Source organism: Meriones unguiculatus, chromosome 2 (genome assembly GCF_030254825.1).
Source record: "Meriones unguiculatus strain TT.TT164.6M chromosome 2, Bangor_MerUng_6.1, whole genome shotgun sequence".
NCBI lineage: Eukaryota > Metazoa > Chordata > Mammalia > Rodentia > Muridae > Meriones > Meriones unguiculatus.
Window position 1 is genome coordinate 85,584,729 of NC_083350.1, and position 17,107 is coordinate 85,601,835.

At 42.8% G+C, this 17,107-nt stretch overlaps 1 protein-coding gene across 1 annotated transcript in view; it reads right to left on the reverse strand.

Annotated features, from left to right (window-relative positions):
* Positions 1-3,551: 3,551 nt before the first annotated feature.
* The window catches only part of Cmya5 (cardiomyopathy associated 5), an 88,317-nt gene continuing 74,761 nt past the window's right edge, over positions 3,552-17,107 (reverse strand). The window contains exons 10-13 of the mRNA XM_060377788.1: positions 12,353-12,486; positions 10,853-10,952; positions 8,370-8,543; positions 3,552-4,388 (exon numbers count right to left, since the gene is read on the reverse strand). Of these exons, the coding sequence (XP_060233771.1) occupies positions 4,142-4,388; positions 8,370-8,543; positions 10,853-10,952; positions 12,353-12,486 (655 nt within the window). The 3' untranslated portion in view covers positions 3,552-4,141. The remainder of the gene's footprint in view (positions 4,389-8,369; positions 8,544-10,852; positions 10,953-12,352; positions 12,487-17,107) is intronic.

Sequence of the window (17,107 nt, forward strand, 5' to 3'; positions counted from 1 at the left end):
TCAGTTAAACCTACATCCTCATTCAACCATATACAATAAGCCTGCCTCCTCAATCCTTACGTATTAAATACACAGGCTAAAGTTCCAGGCTGCTGTTACAGTGAGTGCCACTCACCAGAGTGGGCACAGCCCACCAGATACCAACTTTTGTGTATGTTTCAGGGTGTCTGTCCTTTCTTCGTTCCTTCATCACCCAGTTATGGATATCCCCAAAGACACACACAGTCATGCAGACTGCCACCTCTCTCTGAAGTCTTCCATGGAGTGAAGTCCTGCATGGGATTGGGGTGGTTCGGCCTGGGAGAGCCCCTTGTCCAGGAAGCTATTTCTTTAGTCAATCACTGCTTCCGTGAAAACCACTAAAGGAGGGCACAAAGGGAATCCTAACCATTCTAAGAGGTAATGGCCAAATCCATTGTGGGGAGATAAATGTCCCTGAGTATGAGGAATTGCTTTAATGCAACTCTTAGTTCTGAGAGGCCCAGAGACTTGTGGAAGATAAAAGAGGCAGATACAAAGAAGGCATATTTTGCTCTCAGATTGTTACAAAAGATGTCTATTCTAGTGAGAGGTTTTCCCATTTTGATGTTTTCTAGTTCCACTGTCTGACCTAAAAAAAAAAAAAAAAAAACAACTCAAGAGAGAAGAAGCTGGAAGTATAAAGAAACTAAGTTAAGTAGAAAGGGGCTGTTTGCTACAGCAGGAAGGCCACGCTGAAGACAAGATCAGAAGAGACATTGAACAAAGGTAATGTTTCAGCTGAGTGTTTTGTGTTCTTTGAAAATGTCCCCCACTGGCCCCAAATCTTTTTTTTTTTAATATAAGTCTCACTAGCTGTCCTGGAACTCACTATGTAGACTATTCTGCCTTAAACTCTCAAGAGATTCACATGCCTCTGCCTTCCAAATGCTAGGATTAAAGGTATGAGCCATGATGCCCAGATATAGCCCCAAGTTATGTCAACTACAGCCTTGTGTTAGTGTCCTGTAAGACATTCAAAGGCACCATTTCTGTGTCTGGGGACAATACTGACCAAAAGGGCCTAGGAAAAATGGCACAGTGATGAAATGACTGTGAGGAGGGAGAAATCTGAAAGCAGAGAAAAATGTAATCATAGACAAGACATCCAGAACTTTCGGCTAGGAGGCAGAACATTGTATGGTCAGTGTTATATCTGAATGTGGATAGAAATAGATAGATCCTCTCCAGAATGGGAGAGTACAGCCTCTTGGATCACCCTGAGTCAACAGAGAATGTAATCCAGTCATTGAAACACAGACGCCCTCTTATCAAATGTATTAAGCCAATATAAGATGTGAAATGGGATATGGAGTTTGAGCCCACGCCTACTTGGCTTTCCCATCAGTTGGCATGCTGGGTTCCAGGCATCTCTGTGAATACCATCCCACATACCAAGGGCAGTTTCAAATCATGGATACAGAACCCAAAGCAGGAGTCTGGTTTTTTGTTTGTTTGTTTGTTTGTTTTGTTTTGTTTTTTCTTTTTTGCTTACTTGCTTGATTTTTAAGTCATTTCTTAAGGCATGATTAACCTTGCAAACGCACAGCTTTTATTGGTTCTCTCCTTTCACCATGTGGATTCTTGGTTACAAACTCAGGACTTCAAATTCAGCAGCAAGTGCCCTAACTGCCATGCCCTCATGTTGATTTTACTGACCACATTATGGAAACACCCTGGCAGCTAGGATGGACTAGAGGACCATACATTTCTAGCAAGAGTTAGGCCACTCTCAATTGAAAGCAATGCATCCCTGCAGAGCCACTAACCCTTGGGCAGTGCCAGGGACCCTAAAGTCTGAAAACAAGTGACATTATACAGTCATGTAACCACTGATCATTTCAGAACACAGTATCTTGGCCTGTGAGCATGACTTAATAATAATCACTGAGTACTTAATTTATGCTTGGTTTTGGTGAAGCATGGTCAGAGAGCTGAGATTCAAAGGTTAGGGCTAGTCACATGACTAGAGTCTCACCACAACCTGCCGTCACTACCACAAACAAGATTTAAGCTTTTTGGTTCCGAGGCTTCAAATACCCAGTGGCGAAGGTTTAAGCCTGGAGACAAGGTGAACACTTGGGGGCTCACGGGTTCTCTCAGCAACTGGACATGTATTGGTTCATAAACACAGTGTGTTGAGAAGGGATTTCAGAAATCCATGAGATCTGAAGGATGTTGTCCATTTCAAAATGATGGTGTCTGATCTTTAAAGCATTTGTGTTGGTTTGTGAAGTTAGGGGTGGCAAGGTTTCAGTGCCCATTCAGCGTTGCTAAGTGGGTATGCAGAGACACGAGGAGGAAGGGGGAGAACACAACTGCAGCATTTTTTTCCTTTTCTTTTCTCACATCTCCTTTACTAACTATGATGATCTGCATCCATGCCAGTAGTATGTGCTTTCACATGACATGCCTTTCAGGAAAACTTCCAGCCACTGAGGCTTGTTACATGTTCACCTCTGCCATTTTCCATGTGACCTCCAGCTAAAGTAACCCCAGACCATTGCCTGCCAGAGCTGTCTTCTCACTCTGCCCAATTCCTTGATTGCCCTTCCTTGGAATCTATATGAACAGGCAATGCTACGTTTTAGGTCTACATCTGGAGAAACCCAAACAGACAAACTCTAAAGTCCATGTGATTGCTTAAACTGGTATTGTCTTTAAAAGCTACATTAACATCCTCATTATAAAAAAAAAAAAAACAAAAAAAAAACAAGCATGGTGGCTCATCAGTCAGAACCCAAGGCAAACACTTCCCAGTCTCGAATAAAAGTGGAGACTACGTTCACCACAGGCAGCGGGGCATCCCTGCAGCCTCACCAAGGACCGCCTTGCCAACAGCTGCTCTAATTTGAAAAGGAGGTGCCAGGGGCTCTACAGGGCAGGGACAGATACAGACTGGAGAGATTGGGTTTTCTAGCTATTAAAAAAACCCCAAACCCCATTTTAGATACATTTTAAAATGTATCAAAGAAAATGTTAAATGTGATTTCTTAAGTCAAGAAAATAACTGAACTGCCAGTCACAGAGGCATGTGCTTCTAATGCCAGCACTCATGAGCAGCGGCCAGCAGACCTCTGAGTATGAGACCAACCTGGCCTCCATAGTGAACTCCAAGCTAGCCAGGACTACACAGTGAGTATTACTAAAAATCCTACAAAATCCTAAAAATGATTAAAGAATTTACATCTCCAAGAGAAGATCAATCAGCACACCTTCTAGATTAAAAAATATTTTTTACACATACTTTAGGAAGATTTTGAGGACTTTCAGTACAACATCTAAAAAACAAGTAAGAGTATTTTTTTCATAAAGAGAGATTTACAACTCCTAATAATTGGCTTTATGGACAACTATATACACTCTATGGGCTGAGAGCACTTTTATTAAAAAAAAAAAATCTGTGTGCTAAGCTATCTGATGAGAATCAATGGTAACACTGCTCCCGAAAATGTGATGGGCATTTTCTCTCCGCTGTGTCTTGTCTGAGATGCCAGGCTGATTCGTCACGTGCAATAAGTTCACACAATATATTTTATTTTATAAGATGCTAGCCATTTACTTAACAAAATGGAAATCTCTGATATCTAGTACTTTTCTACATTTCCAGTTTCAGGGAAGTGAGGCTTCGCTCTATAGCATATGCGATAATAAAAATTCATTGTAAATTTAGATCAGCTAAAGCATCTTCTCTAGTGACTAGGACTCATCCTCTAGTGAAGTAAGGTGACATTTTCTTGTGGCAGAGTAGATGTCTCTTTGTCAGAGGTGATGTGCCAGTAACACAACCTTCCCTCCCCTCTGACCTAGCTACCTGGGAAACTGTTTGATCAATATAGCAGGTAGTAGTCCCTTTCTCTGGTTTTGGTTCCTGGATCAAGTGTAAATCCTTTGAATTTATGAAACAACTCAACCAAAGGATGGAGGCTCCATTTCCAGCCTCTCACACACTGTGCCGTAAGTCACCATGTCCCTGGCTTTTGTCACACACTGACAGTGGCATGCATAGCCTGTACTACTGCAGGTGTGTATATCTGAATAATATGCAGAGCCTGAGAAAGAGAATGACAGCTCTCTTCCCCAAACTTGACTTCTTACTCTTAGAAACTCTGAGTGCTCAGGATCACTTGTGCCTGATGGAATCTGGGGGCTCTAAGCCCAGATGCAGAGTACATTTCCCAGGCTTCTCCAGAGCAAAGGCAGGGTGTACACCCTCATTAAACCTGTGCCTCACAGTGAAGAGCAGCTGTCCACTCTCAGCATTTATAAACACAAGTCTCTGGTTGCTGTAGTCCAGCAGAATGCCCACTCTGGCTGGGCGCTCAGTCGCATGTACCTCGCTCAGAATGCCACTGTAGAAAAATGTGTACCTAAAATGAAACAGAATGGGAAAGTCGGTTTTTAAAATCTCTGGAAATCCTTAAGATTTAATAAGAAAAAAATCACTTGGAAAGAATCAAGGCCTCACTTTGTCAGTTCAGTTCACAGTAACAAGCTGCAATAATGCTGTCCAAAGTACTTTTGCAAGAGTCCTTCTAAGCACTGGAATGTGTGGCTCATCCCAGCAGAGGTGGGTTTTAATCATCTACTCCTTCTGTACTGGGGGGCAGGCCCAGAATAACCAGCAAATGCCCCCTTTGTGATTTTTCTCCACATTCTAATTCTTTCCCAGCTGCCCACATGTTTTAACTGCCGCATTCATGGTGTGTCGTTCTTCTGAATAAAACTCTTTTGAGGCTGCCATGTATTTCAACAGTACTGTGGGCTTCCCTTCCATACAACGTATTAATTTTACAGTTTTAAAGATTTATAGGTAACTTATAAGGGCCTTTATGAAGTTCAAGAGCAATGCCATTAGTTTTGCCAACTTCAAGATATGAATAAGCTCCCCTTGCCCAGACCAAGTTTCCCTTTTTCTCACTAAGTTTTCAGCAGTCAGAAGGGGTGCTTTCAGTGTCTCTCCCCAATACAAACACTTCACAGGCATCGCAGGGGAATGTCTGGGTGCCTCAGTCCTCCCCGGGCCCTCTGGGGGTGTGGAGACTCACGCTAGCCCATCAGGAATGGACAGGGCCAGAGTGGGTGGGAAGAGGAAGGAGAAAGCTCAAGAGAGAGCAGTAGGAGTGGACTGAGACAGCAGAATAGGCAAGGGGGTAGGGAAGAACATAGCCATCTGCCTGGCAGTGGGAGAGGGCATGGGACACCCTCACAGGTCTGGGCAGTGTCTTCAAGGCGGCAGAGATCCCGGGTTGGCAGGTCCGGGATCGCACAGGTATTAAGACTTGAGGTTCCAGGTGGTTCTTGTTTGAATAAAGAGACTAGCAGTCCCAAATAGCCACTAACTGCATCTGGCCATTTAAATAAAATGAACATTTAACAATATATAAAATTGTGATTTTCAGCCTCATCAGCCCCAGTTCAAGAAAAGCTGTAAAGACAGATGATAACGATGATGACGATTATCATTATTATCGAAGGTACTGTGTACAACATAGGTCTAGATCTGCGGGTCTCAGCCTTCCTAGCACTATAGCCCTTTAATACCGTTCCTCAAGCTGTGGTGACCCCAACCATAAACTTATTTTCATTGCTACCTTATAACTGTAATTTTGCTCCTGTTATGAATTGTAATATAAATATCTGTGTTTTCCAATAGTCTTAAGAGACTCCCCCAAAGGGGTCATGACCCTCAGATTAAGAACCACTGGTCTAGAGGGTTTTGAATGACCAAATGAGCTGATGCCCTTCATCAGTGGCTTGGAAAGGCCTATTCCCAAAAGGCCAATCACCAATTGGTTCCAAGACAGTCCCCAATATGGAGACAAGAGAGAAAGACACCCTGTCAAGTCTTGACTCCATCAGTGCTAAAGGGCCTGGAATGTGTCCCTGCTTCTTCTGTTTCCTCCTTAGCACATTACTCCTCCAGTGGAATACATGTGGTTATCATAGGCCTCTATCCCTGTGCTACAGCCCTGGTCAGCACCCTGTGCAAAGACAGAGGGTGGATTCCTTAGGAAGTAGGGTTTCATGGCAGGAAGTTAGGGCGCTGAGGGAGCCCTTTGACATGGGTAGTGAGCCATGATTCCTGCCTTTCTTTCTGCTCAGTGGCCTTAATGAGGCAAACTGTCTTCCTCTGCAGTGTGCTGTCACAGGTCCAAACCCAACCAGGCCAAATAACCTGGAGAGGAAAGCCTAAGCCAAACCAGGCTTCCCTCTGCTGGAGTTGGCTTTCTTTAATCTTCCTCGGGCATGACCCCACCCCACCCCCATACTCCACCCCCATGCTCAGTTTTTGCCAGTTCCTATTTGGGACTGCTGGTCTCTATTCAAACAAGAATCACCCAGAACCTGACCTTGACGCCCTGGGTCTCCGACCACCCAAACATGAGCTGACCTAGGCTCAGCCAGACCCTTTTCATACTGGAGACAACTTTCCTCTAGCTTCCTCCTCCTTTAGGGAAACTTTCTGGTTTCCCTTCTTCACTGTGTCCTGTAAGTGCCCCTCGACCTGAGTTCTGCTACTGCCAGAGATATTTATGGACTGATATGATGAACTAAGTTATAAAACTGTCTGTTTGCGGTAGCCAGGGCATCTTAGACAGACGGCACAGCTAGGATGAGACTAATTAAGGATGAATGGCCTTGAACTAGCACATAGAGTTAGGAGGGACCAGGAATGGAACCTCTGATGTCTCGCAAAACCATCTTCATGCTTAGGTCCAATCAAGGCTGGTTTAAAGTCACCAGAAAGCTGAGGCCCACAGGTGGGTATGCTGCACCACTCTCCCAGAATCCTAAAGGCCACGGTGCTTAATATGGCATTGTCAGAGCCTGAGGCTGGCCTCCGTGCTGTGACCACAAGGATATATTTGCTTTCCAGAAGCTCACACTGGGTCTGAAAGAACCAATGACCAGAGTTGTAGATAGGACCTGTCACAAAATATACAATTCTGTCTTCTACAAAGTAAGCTCCAGGAATTTGGGATTCCTATGCATGTGTGCCAGGGTCAGAGCAGAGCTTCTGGCAATTCTCCCCTTTAGCCATGGATTCCAGAGATGGGACTCAGGATGGTCAGGCTTGCATAGCAAGCAGTTTCACCCACTGAGCCATCTTCCTAGCCTGAAAAGAATTTTTAAAAATGAAATTAATACCTATGTTGGGCTCTGATAATTTTCTAACTGTAAACTCAAGGTTTAAATAATTTTAAACTCTGGGCATGGTTGATTCCTTAAGCTCAGCTCAGCAATGAATATCAATTAATCATAATTATTCTAACTTGATGAAATGCAGCTTTAAATAGCATCCTTATGAACCATCTCAGAGAATCAAAACTGTCAAGTAGAATGTGGGGGGAAATGTGCAGCTGAAGATATGTGAAATTCCAGTCTGGGGGCCTCAGCTGAGATGCAGGAGCCCCCAAAGGACAGCTTCTTGTTTAAAGTCTTGTATTTGAATAATGTCTGCCACTTAGGAGACAAATTACAATGCCAAAGCTTCTCCTTGTCTCTGATTTTATGTCGTGCTACAACCCCAAAAGGTAGCAGGCCAGGCCTCGATCCTGCCAAGCATTTGAATTCATAAAGAACTGCTCCAAGGGCTAGCCAGCTCATGGAGAGTAACCAACAGGTGGCAGAACTAAAGGTAAAGCAGGGTGAAAATCAGACCATCCCGTAAGCATACTGAGATCACATCATTAGTCCTAAAGACCAATGGCTAATGGCTTTCATCATTCACCTGCCAAACAATATGAATCATAGAAACCAGGGTTTGGCAAACTTATTTATAAAGAGACTGTTTTCTAATAAAACTTTATTTACTAAAAGTGAGCATGGATCAAGTTTGGCCCTATATGCTATAGTTTGTCAGCTCTGTTATAAGTGAATGCTGGGCAGAGAGCTGGGGAACCACCTTGCTCATTTCCACCAACTCCTTCTCTGTAGAGGAAGCCCTCTGAGAACCACTGTGGTACTTCTCTCCTCCTGGGATAAAGTTAGAAGGGAAAACTGCCAGAGTCTTCTTCTCCTTGTCTCTTTGTCATGGCTGGTGAGGGGGCATACAGTTGCCTCTCCAGAGAGCAACTGTGCCTCACGGAGCAGGAAGGCTGACTCTAACATGGCTTCGGGGTGGCTAAATCTGTGTGGTAATGACATTGATATAGGATGTCCTCCTGTCTAGTTTCTTCAGAATCAGAGTGATGCTTTAGCTGCCATACACTTTACAGTTGCTGTCTTACTTATTTAGAACTTGGCCAAAGACATGGGAAGCTGCTCATTAGGTTGCTCAAAGCTTCCTGCCTAGACACTGTAATTGACCTATGGATTACGTTAGGAGAGGCAGGGCCCCAGCTTACCTCTGTGACTCAGAGCAGTGCATGTACCATGAGGTCTCCCCTTGTCCCAGGGCACCAGCCCTCACAGCTGAGCTGGAACAGATGCCAAGTCGATATGCAGGACAGTCTGTGACTGTGGTTTCCCAGTAATGCTGGCCACAGGCAGGCAGCTCCTCACCCAGCACTGAGGGGATCCTGCAAGCAGAGTTAACCAGATGAGGCTTCTCACAGGGATCACCAGCCTGTGCTTCATGCACATCAACCTTACATGCCCTTTAGGAAGGGGTCTAGCTTCAGAAATTACAAGTAATTGACTAAAGACACCTTCTTCTCCTTATGTTTCTAACTCTGGCCAGATTGCCCCAGGATTCATCTACCTCCAACATGCATTTGACATATGCCCACTGTCCTGTAGCATGCACAGATGGTACACTGTGTCTCTTAAGGAGCCTGGGAACCAGGAGATGACTGGAATAATGATAAGAAGGAAAAGAAATTCTATAACCTCTGTTTTTAGGGAAACGGAAGGAAGGTAACACAGGCAGGTGAGAGAGCATGGCTGACAAAGCTTTCTTCTTCCAAAATCTGCAAAACTAAAAATGCAACCTCCAAAATCTTTCACATTTTGCATTTCTGACACATAGGCTCACTGTATAGCTCAGGTTGGCCTCAAACCATATGATCCACCTGCCTCAGCCACTGGCTGCTGGGATTACAGGTGTACACAATCAAGCTCAGGCTTTCAAACCTTCTAGAACTGAGTTTCAGTGTGTGCTGACCTTCCTGTGACTGCTAGCACAGAGCTTTTAAATGTCATGACCAGGTAGCACGGCCCACACAAGGTATAGAACTAAGCATCATGACCAGTGACTTTGGGGAGTCGCTTTCATGACTGTAGGTGTTTCTGGAAAGTGAGTTCAAGGCCTCTTTCTGCCTGACCATAGCTATTTTGATAAAGAGCACAGGGAAAAAAAAACCCAACCACTTTCAACCATAGACAGGTGGCCTTGTTTATGTGGGTTGCTCAGTTTTGTTAGAAAATGGCTGAGACAGCAAGGAGGTATTGTTTTTAACTTGATAGTGTTAACATTCCGGCAGCACTCTCTCCCTCTACCCTTAAATAGATGAGAAAATGATTAATACAAGTCTTGTATTTTATTTGTTCTATATCTTTACCCAATAACTTCATTTCAGAGAGGTACCAACTGACAAGCCCTCACTCCCTGGAGCAAAGCCAGGCTTGCTGATATTTATGAGCTGATTTTCTTACTAATAATAAATAAACAAAAGTCTATAAAATATATCCCAGTTTCCATCAGAGAGCATCTACGAACTCCTGCAAGTCCAAACTATCCAGTCTACTTCTTTTTTGTTATTATTCTTTTTTGGAGAAATCCCATGGGTTTTGGTTTGGTTTTTTGTTTTGTTTTGTTTTGTTTTTTACATTTTTTTTAAATGATGTGTATGTGTTGTTATGTGTCTATGCATGGATATGTGAACACAAGTGAAGGTGCCTACAGAGGCCAGAAGAGGGCATCCCAACATGGATGCAGGGAACCTAACTCAGGTCTTCTGCAAGAATAGCAGGTTCTCTTAACCATGGGGCATCTCTCCAGCCTCACTCCATCTATTCTTCAATCATTTTTTAAACGGGTATATTTTGAACAGGTATATTTTTAGCACCTACAATGTTTCAATTCCTATGCTAGATTGTGGGAATTCAAAGAGACATAAGACAGGGTTGCTGACCAGCAATTACTTGTGATTAAATGATGGGTAAACAGCCTCATGAATACAGCTCAGAGGTCCTGGGGCCAGGGGATGGGACCTGAGTGTGTTCAAACCACCAGGCACAGGGGTGAATGCTTCACCACTGCTCCTGCTGGCAGCCTATACCTGTACATATCAGTGTCCTCTGCAGCATGTATTTCAAAAGCTTTACCCATACTTTCTCCAATTTAGCCACTTCAACCCTCAAAATAGCTGAGAGATAAAGGAGATAGACAGAGACAGAAAAACAAAAAGACAGAAGACAGCAAGAAACAGAGAGATAGGCAGGCAAATTGGCAGGCAGTCTCCTACCCATCCCAAGCTCTTTGGCTCATGTTTTTTTGATATCACTAGCTTTTGTGGAAGCTACTGGAGGACAAGATTTTGTGGCCCCAGAACTAAGAACTCAATAACTTATCCTATTCCTATCCAAGCAGTTGACACCTGGGTTGCTATTGAAAATAACAGAACCATTACTGGATTTCTGTTTTTCACTGAACCAGAGATAACATCTTAAAAGCAGACAGTGTTTCAACCAAAACCATCTGCGCTTATGGTTCCAATAAAAATGTTGACACTTGTTCCAAGTAGTGACCATTCGCCCAACTCCACACCTCACGTTTCCATAATCAAGCGAGCTCATTAAACCAAGAATGCTTTCGGTTGATGTGACGCTCAGGAAACTGATCCTCTGCACGGAGTGTCCACCCAGTGTGCTTGCCTCTTTTACTTACTCCGTCAGCCGTCTCCTCTCAGAGAAGCTGATCACCGTCCCATCGGAGGAGATCTGGAGAGCTGGGTGAGCGGTTTCTCTCAATAAGAGAAATCTAGTTCCTACGGCAGTTAAGAAAAGACAACACTGTCACATTGCTAAGCACTAGGTCAACACATACATTTCAAACCTTAGGCTCCCATTCTCCTGAAGTCAAAAGTCCTGACCTGGTACTTTTCACAGCTAAAACTCCATTTGTGAGCAAGCATTAGTGGGCACCCGGGGCTGGTCATGCCCACCTGCTGCTGCAGGTGCAGGTGGGCCCACACAGGTGGATGCTATGCCAGGCAAATCGTGATCTTTGTAGCATCCACATCCCCTGGAAATGCAGACCGTACCCTGGATCTACTGACCCTGAATGTCTACTTGGACAAGATGCTCAAAGATCTGAGCATGCTTTAAAATTGGGAGCATATTAAAGCAGCTTATAGAGATTCCATTGATGGAATGTGCAAGCGGTGTGCTGAGATGGTTGGGGGAAACTCCTGGATAGGCAGACCTCCCATCTTTTCCTATAACTCAGGTAGGCCCTACTGGCATCACACACAGGGCACAACATGGTGATTTAGTGTGACCCCTCAATCTTGTGCCATCTGTGGATCTAGGGTAAGGCAGCATAATTACTACCTTCCTATTCCTCACTCCTCAAAGCAGCCAAATGTTTTTGGTAAATGTTCTCTGGGGATTCCCTCCCCCAAAATGTTACTGAACTGTTTTGTCACTTAGTTGAATTACTCATTTGTTCCATTCATTTGTTCACCCATTTGACAAACATTAATTAGCACAAATGAGGATAAGCAGAACAAAACTAGAAACTTGTCACAGAGTTCAAAGGCTAACAGAATTAGAAAATCATTGCACACATCCCATACCTACAAATTATAGAGCATTAAGCAAACCATGAAACACATGGGAAGACTCCTAAGCCTACACATGTTCCAGCCTGCCCATCTCTAGAGAAAAATAAGTCCATCCCTCTGAGGTCACGCCGGGGATCAGTGTTTTTTTTTTTTTTTTAAGATTTAATATTTATTTATTTATTTATTTATTTATTAATTATTCATACAGTGTTCTGCCTGCATGTGTGCCTGCAGGTCAGAAGAGGGCACCAGATCTCATTATAGATGGTTGTAAGCCACCATGTGGTTGCTGGGAATTGAACTCAGGAACTTTGGTAGAACAGCCAATGCTCTTAACCTCTGAGCCATCTCTCCAGCCCCCAGGGGATCAGTGTTTTAAGCACCCTGACTTATTGCCAAACACAGCAAAGCATGGAAATCTATGAAGAATGGAAGCAAAAGAAACATCTCGATGCTGGATCCGTCTTCGGAACTCATAACAAACCCTCTCACTGACAGCAGATGGGAGCTTTCTGAAGTTGCCTTAGGTGTCTCCTCTGGATGGCAGAAGGTGGGGGGATGGAAACACCCAGATACCCTGGCTCTGCACTAAACCAACGTACCTCTGGTGGAGATGAGGGCAGCTTCGCTCTGCTCACTTGTCCCGAATGCATTGAGAGCTCTCACATAGAAGAAGTAATTGTCATTTGGTGGGAGGTTGACTCTGAGCTGGAGTCCTTTAATTCCAGAAAAAGACCTAAACACAGAGGGAAGATAATTCTGAGTATAATGTCATATGACCAATACTTCACTTCTGTAGGAAAATGACATCTTTCATTAGCAACAAGTAACTTATTTTCTTTCTAATCAATGGACTTAACAAGACACATTCCTTTAAAAAAATCACCATTGTCCACTAAGATTACTTCACTGATTTTTTTTCTATTTCCAATCATCTTTTGTTCAGTATTACGTCTTCTAGAATATTCTTCAGGACAAAAACAGACACCATCTTGAAAATTTTCAGAAAAAAAAAAAAAAAAAAAAAAAAAAAAAAAAAAGAAAGAATGTTAGTGGTCTTGTGGTTGGTGAGCCCAAGAACATGTCATTTTCTTAACTGATCTTGGATGAGGTGACTAAGATGGTGTTAAGTCAGTTTACAGTACAAAGGACCCAATCATCTCATCAGCACATTCAAATTGTGGACATCTTAGAGTGCTTGATGATTTTGTACCTGGACTCGCCAATGCCACCAAGGTTAACAAAAACTGCAGCTCTTCAGAGACGACAGTGTCTTTTAAAAACCTTTATCTTGGCAAGAAGAGAAAATTCTAATTGCTGTCTTCCTCAAAGTCCTCAAAGCTGCTATTATTCCTAAATTTCCCATTTAAATGAAAGGGAAAACACAGGTCTTGGCACCTAAGTGGTCTGCAAGTGAACTGTAACAGTCCAGCCATTTACACAGAGAATTCTCTGGACTTGAAGGCAGAGCTCTCTGGACTTGCCAAGGAACTGGCATGTTTTTGGCTTCTTTCCCAGTTTCTATTCTTGATACCCTGGCCTAGAGCTCAGCTACAAGTCCAAGGGCCTCTCTGCTTCAGACTGCATTGCAAGCTGGGATGCCTGCTAATGGAAGGACTATTTATTAGCCTGCTGCTGGAGTGCAGATGTGCTCACAGGAAGAAGAAAGGCACCCTGTTCCAGCTCTTTCTCGGGCTGGGGAGTTTGTTGTTGTTATTGTTAATGAATGTGTTCCAAAAGCATTAAAATGAGATTCCCCCACTCCTCCTCCCAGAGAATTTCTACATCTTTCTCTCTTCAATACCTATTGTGGAAAATAACATAGAAAACCAGAAAGAGAAAAAAATGCATCGCAAACCCAGAAAACAAGCAGATTACTGTCAGTGTTGGGGCTCGAACCAATGCCTGAGAGCCACTAAGCAGCATTCTCAAACCTTGTTCTTTTAGAGTGCCCAGACTGACCTCAGACCAACTCACAGTCTTCTTGGCTGCTGCCTCCTGAGTGCCAAGATTAAGGGAGTTCATCCAGAGCCTAGAATGTTTTTAAGGAAAATCAGTGTCTCTATGGAATGCAATCCTGTCCTCACTTCATGACTTGCAAACACAAAATTCACAGTGTGGTCCTCAGGAGTGTGGGAGTAGGTAGCAGGCTCATTCTGCAATTCTGCTGGCTAGTGCCCAGAAAAGGTCAGCACATGTTCCCCAGATGAAATTGGTTGTTATTTCTGGGCCTACCACCTTCACCAGGCCTCCAGAGAGCAAGGATGGGGTGAAACTGAGCCGTATAGCCATTAATGACTAGCTGGGCTACAGTTAATGTAGGGAAAACACACATCCTACAGTGGCCAGTGTAATTCCCAGCCAATAACTAGAATATTAGACTAGGCAGATGCATTGCTTGTCTGATTTAGGTTGGCAGCCAAAGAAATGTTTTAAATAAACACTGATAACAATCAGTGATAAAATTATTGTTTTAATACATGCACTCAGCATGAACTGAATTTTATACTTCATTTACTCATTAAATAACTGTGGATTGATCACTTGTTATTTTCACAGGCCCTGTCACCCTGGAGACTAAGTGGCAGACAATGGAGAAACTTTAGCTCTAGAGACTAGATGGAATATAGCAGCCCTATTTTGTAATGACACAGTTGGTATATATCAAGAATGTTTTCTGAAGTCTGTTAAGGAGAGCAAATGGCACAATGCCATGTATATCATTACACACCATGTGCTACTACTTGGATAAAGAGCAGAGATTACATGGCACTGAAATCAAAACGCAGCATCTCACCCTATTCTCTGCACAGGAGGTGACCACACAGATGTGTGCAGGACCCTTGCCCTGCCTGTAAAATAAAAGCACCAAGCATAAAAACAGAAGATAGAGTATGAAATGTGGTGGCATTTACTGTCACAAGCACTGTCTTCTGTTCTTCTGTTCAAGCACTAGGTCAGGTGCAAATGTGCATTGCCCTATCTCCTTAGTTAGATGTCACCAAAGTTTTTATGTTAGCCATGCCTGTTCTTCAGCCAAATGACAACTTAAAGGTTGCAATCTGAAGAGATACTCCCTTTCACAGTTTACAGCTCTATTACCTCAAAACCAAAAACATACCAGGACTTCAACTGATTCCATATGGAGCATGCCTAGATTAAAGCAGAATTTAGGTTCACAAAACATACAAAATGAAGTAAGTGAGCAGAAAACAAATGGATCCGCAGTAAATTGTTGCTCCCTAATTAAAAAGAGATATGAGGTGAGCATGATACTATACATTTAAAAACATCAGTATTCAGGCTAAGATAGGAGGGCCCTGAGTTCAAGTCCTAGCATGTGCTACACAGACATTCTCTCAGTGAGGGTATGGATGAGGTTATGCCAGGAAAAAGGGGGGATTGTGATTAAAAGTCTAGAACCAATAACACAACTCAAAGGACTATTAACAATGGTATCACTAACTACCTAGAGTCAGTTGATGGAGAAAGCTACACAAGCTAACTCTGAAAATAAAATATGAACTAGACATAGAGAAAATATGAATGAGCTACCTAACCCCCAAAGACAAATTGGGGTCCAAAGGAAAACTTTGCTACCAAAAAGAATGTGCATAAGCGCATTGGCGGGCAATGGAACAGAGTACAAAGTCGGAAGCGGGGCCAAGTGCACAGACTCTTGGGTAAGCATTTCAGATCACAAGAAGAAATAAGAACTTCTTTTAGTGACAACTGTTAAAATACTGAGAGAGGGATAGAGGGGAGAGAAGAAGGGAGAGAGAAAGGAAGATGGGGAGAGGGAGAGAACTGAGCACAGTGATACACACCTGTAGCCTGTAACCCCAGCACTCATGAAGCAGATACAGGGAGGCTGAAGTAACTTCAGACCAGCCTGCTCTATTTAGCAAGTTCCAGGCTAGAAAGAGCTACATAGCAAGATCCAATTTCAAAATCAGCCAACCAATCAAAAAAGTTGGAATCTCTACTTCATACCTCCTACCAAAGTAAATCCCAAATGATAAAACATATTTTTAAAACAAAATTAAGAAAATGGAAAGACATGTATAATATACATGCATATATTCAGGAAGAAGGCATTTTAAAATATTATAAAAAAAAACCTAAACACTGTTTTTCAAAAGAAATTGATAAATTCAACTAAATTAACATGTTAAAATATTCATGACAAAATATGCTTCAAAATATTCCAAACTCACACATGGAAGCTAACTTCCTTTAAAACACACACACACAAAGAAGAGGATCTATGAATAAAAAAGAAAATGTCATAATCTAATGGGGAAGGGGGATGGTAAGAGAAGTGAGCAGCCACAGAAAAGAAAGTGCACAGCTCAAACCATCGCAAAAGGCCTCAAGCCAACACAGTATCCCTACGCACTGCTGGCCAGAGATAGCTCCAACAATCCCTATGAGGTTAGTCATATCTACTATAAAAATTCAAAAGATGCAAAAGATGCGCACCTTTTAAACAGTCTTTCTATTTTGAGAAATTCATTCTCTCTCTCTCTCTCCATACACACACACACACACACACACACACACACACACACATATACATATATGTAAGTGAACTTGTATGTGCAGAGGGTTGTTTCCTACAGCATGTCGGGGACAGCATAAGAACAGAAAGATGTCTCTCAGTTGGTCAAATAAGTTAAATAACACCCTGGAATTGTTTTTTGTTTTTGTTTTTGTTTTTGTTTTTTTGTTTTTAATGGAAGTGGTCCCATGGCATGGATATGAATGCTCACAAAGATATACGTTCAAGCAAAAGAAGCAAATTGGTAGGAATACGTGTAGGATTGTTAACATTTCTTGGGAAACTATAGATGTTTTATTTGAAAGTTTGAAAATGAATTGAGTGACAGTCATTGCCTTTGGGGACGAGAACTGAGAAATGAAGAATAAATTACCAAAAAAACTACGTTTTTCTGCCTTCCTCTTTTGCCTTTTGCTTTTGTATCATAAATGCATATAATGGATTCAAAATTAAAGAATTAACTTTTGAAAGCAATGTTATTAGACAGGAAGGAGTCCAAGAGCAGACTGAATGAATTTCCAGCATCTCAAATGCATGCTTGCATTTGAGCACTTTGAAGCAGCTGCCTTAGGCGTTTGATAATCCAGTGACATGACACAAAGGAAACTGTACATGCTTAGGTGACCTGAGAGACTAGAACTTGTGGAATAGCTATTCTCTGTACTGTCATTCCTAGGCAGGGGGTGGCCTGTGTACAAACAGTGTGGAGGAATCCAGTGCCACCACTCCTGGGAGCAGCCTAGGGATGGTGCCACCACCACAGTACACAGCAGATGGCTAAGTATGAATTGTTGTT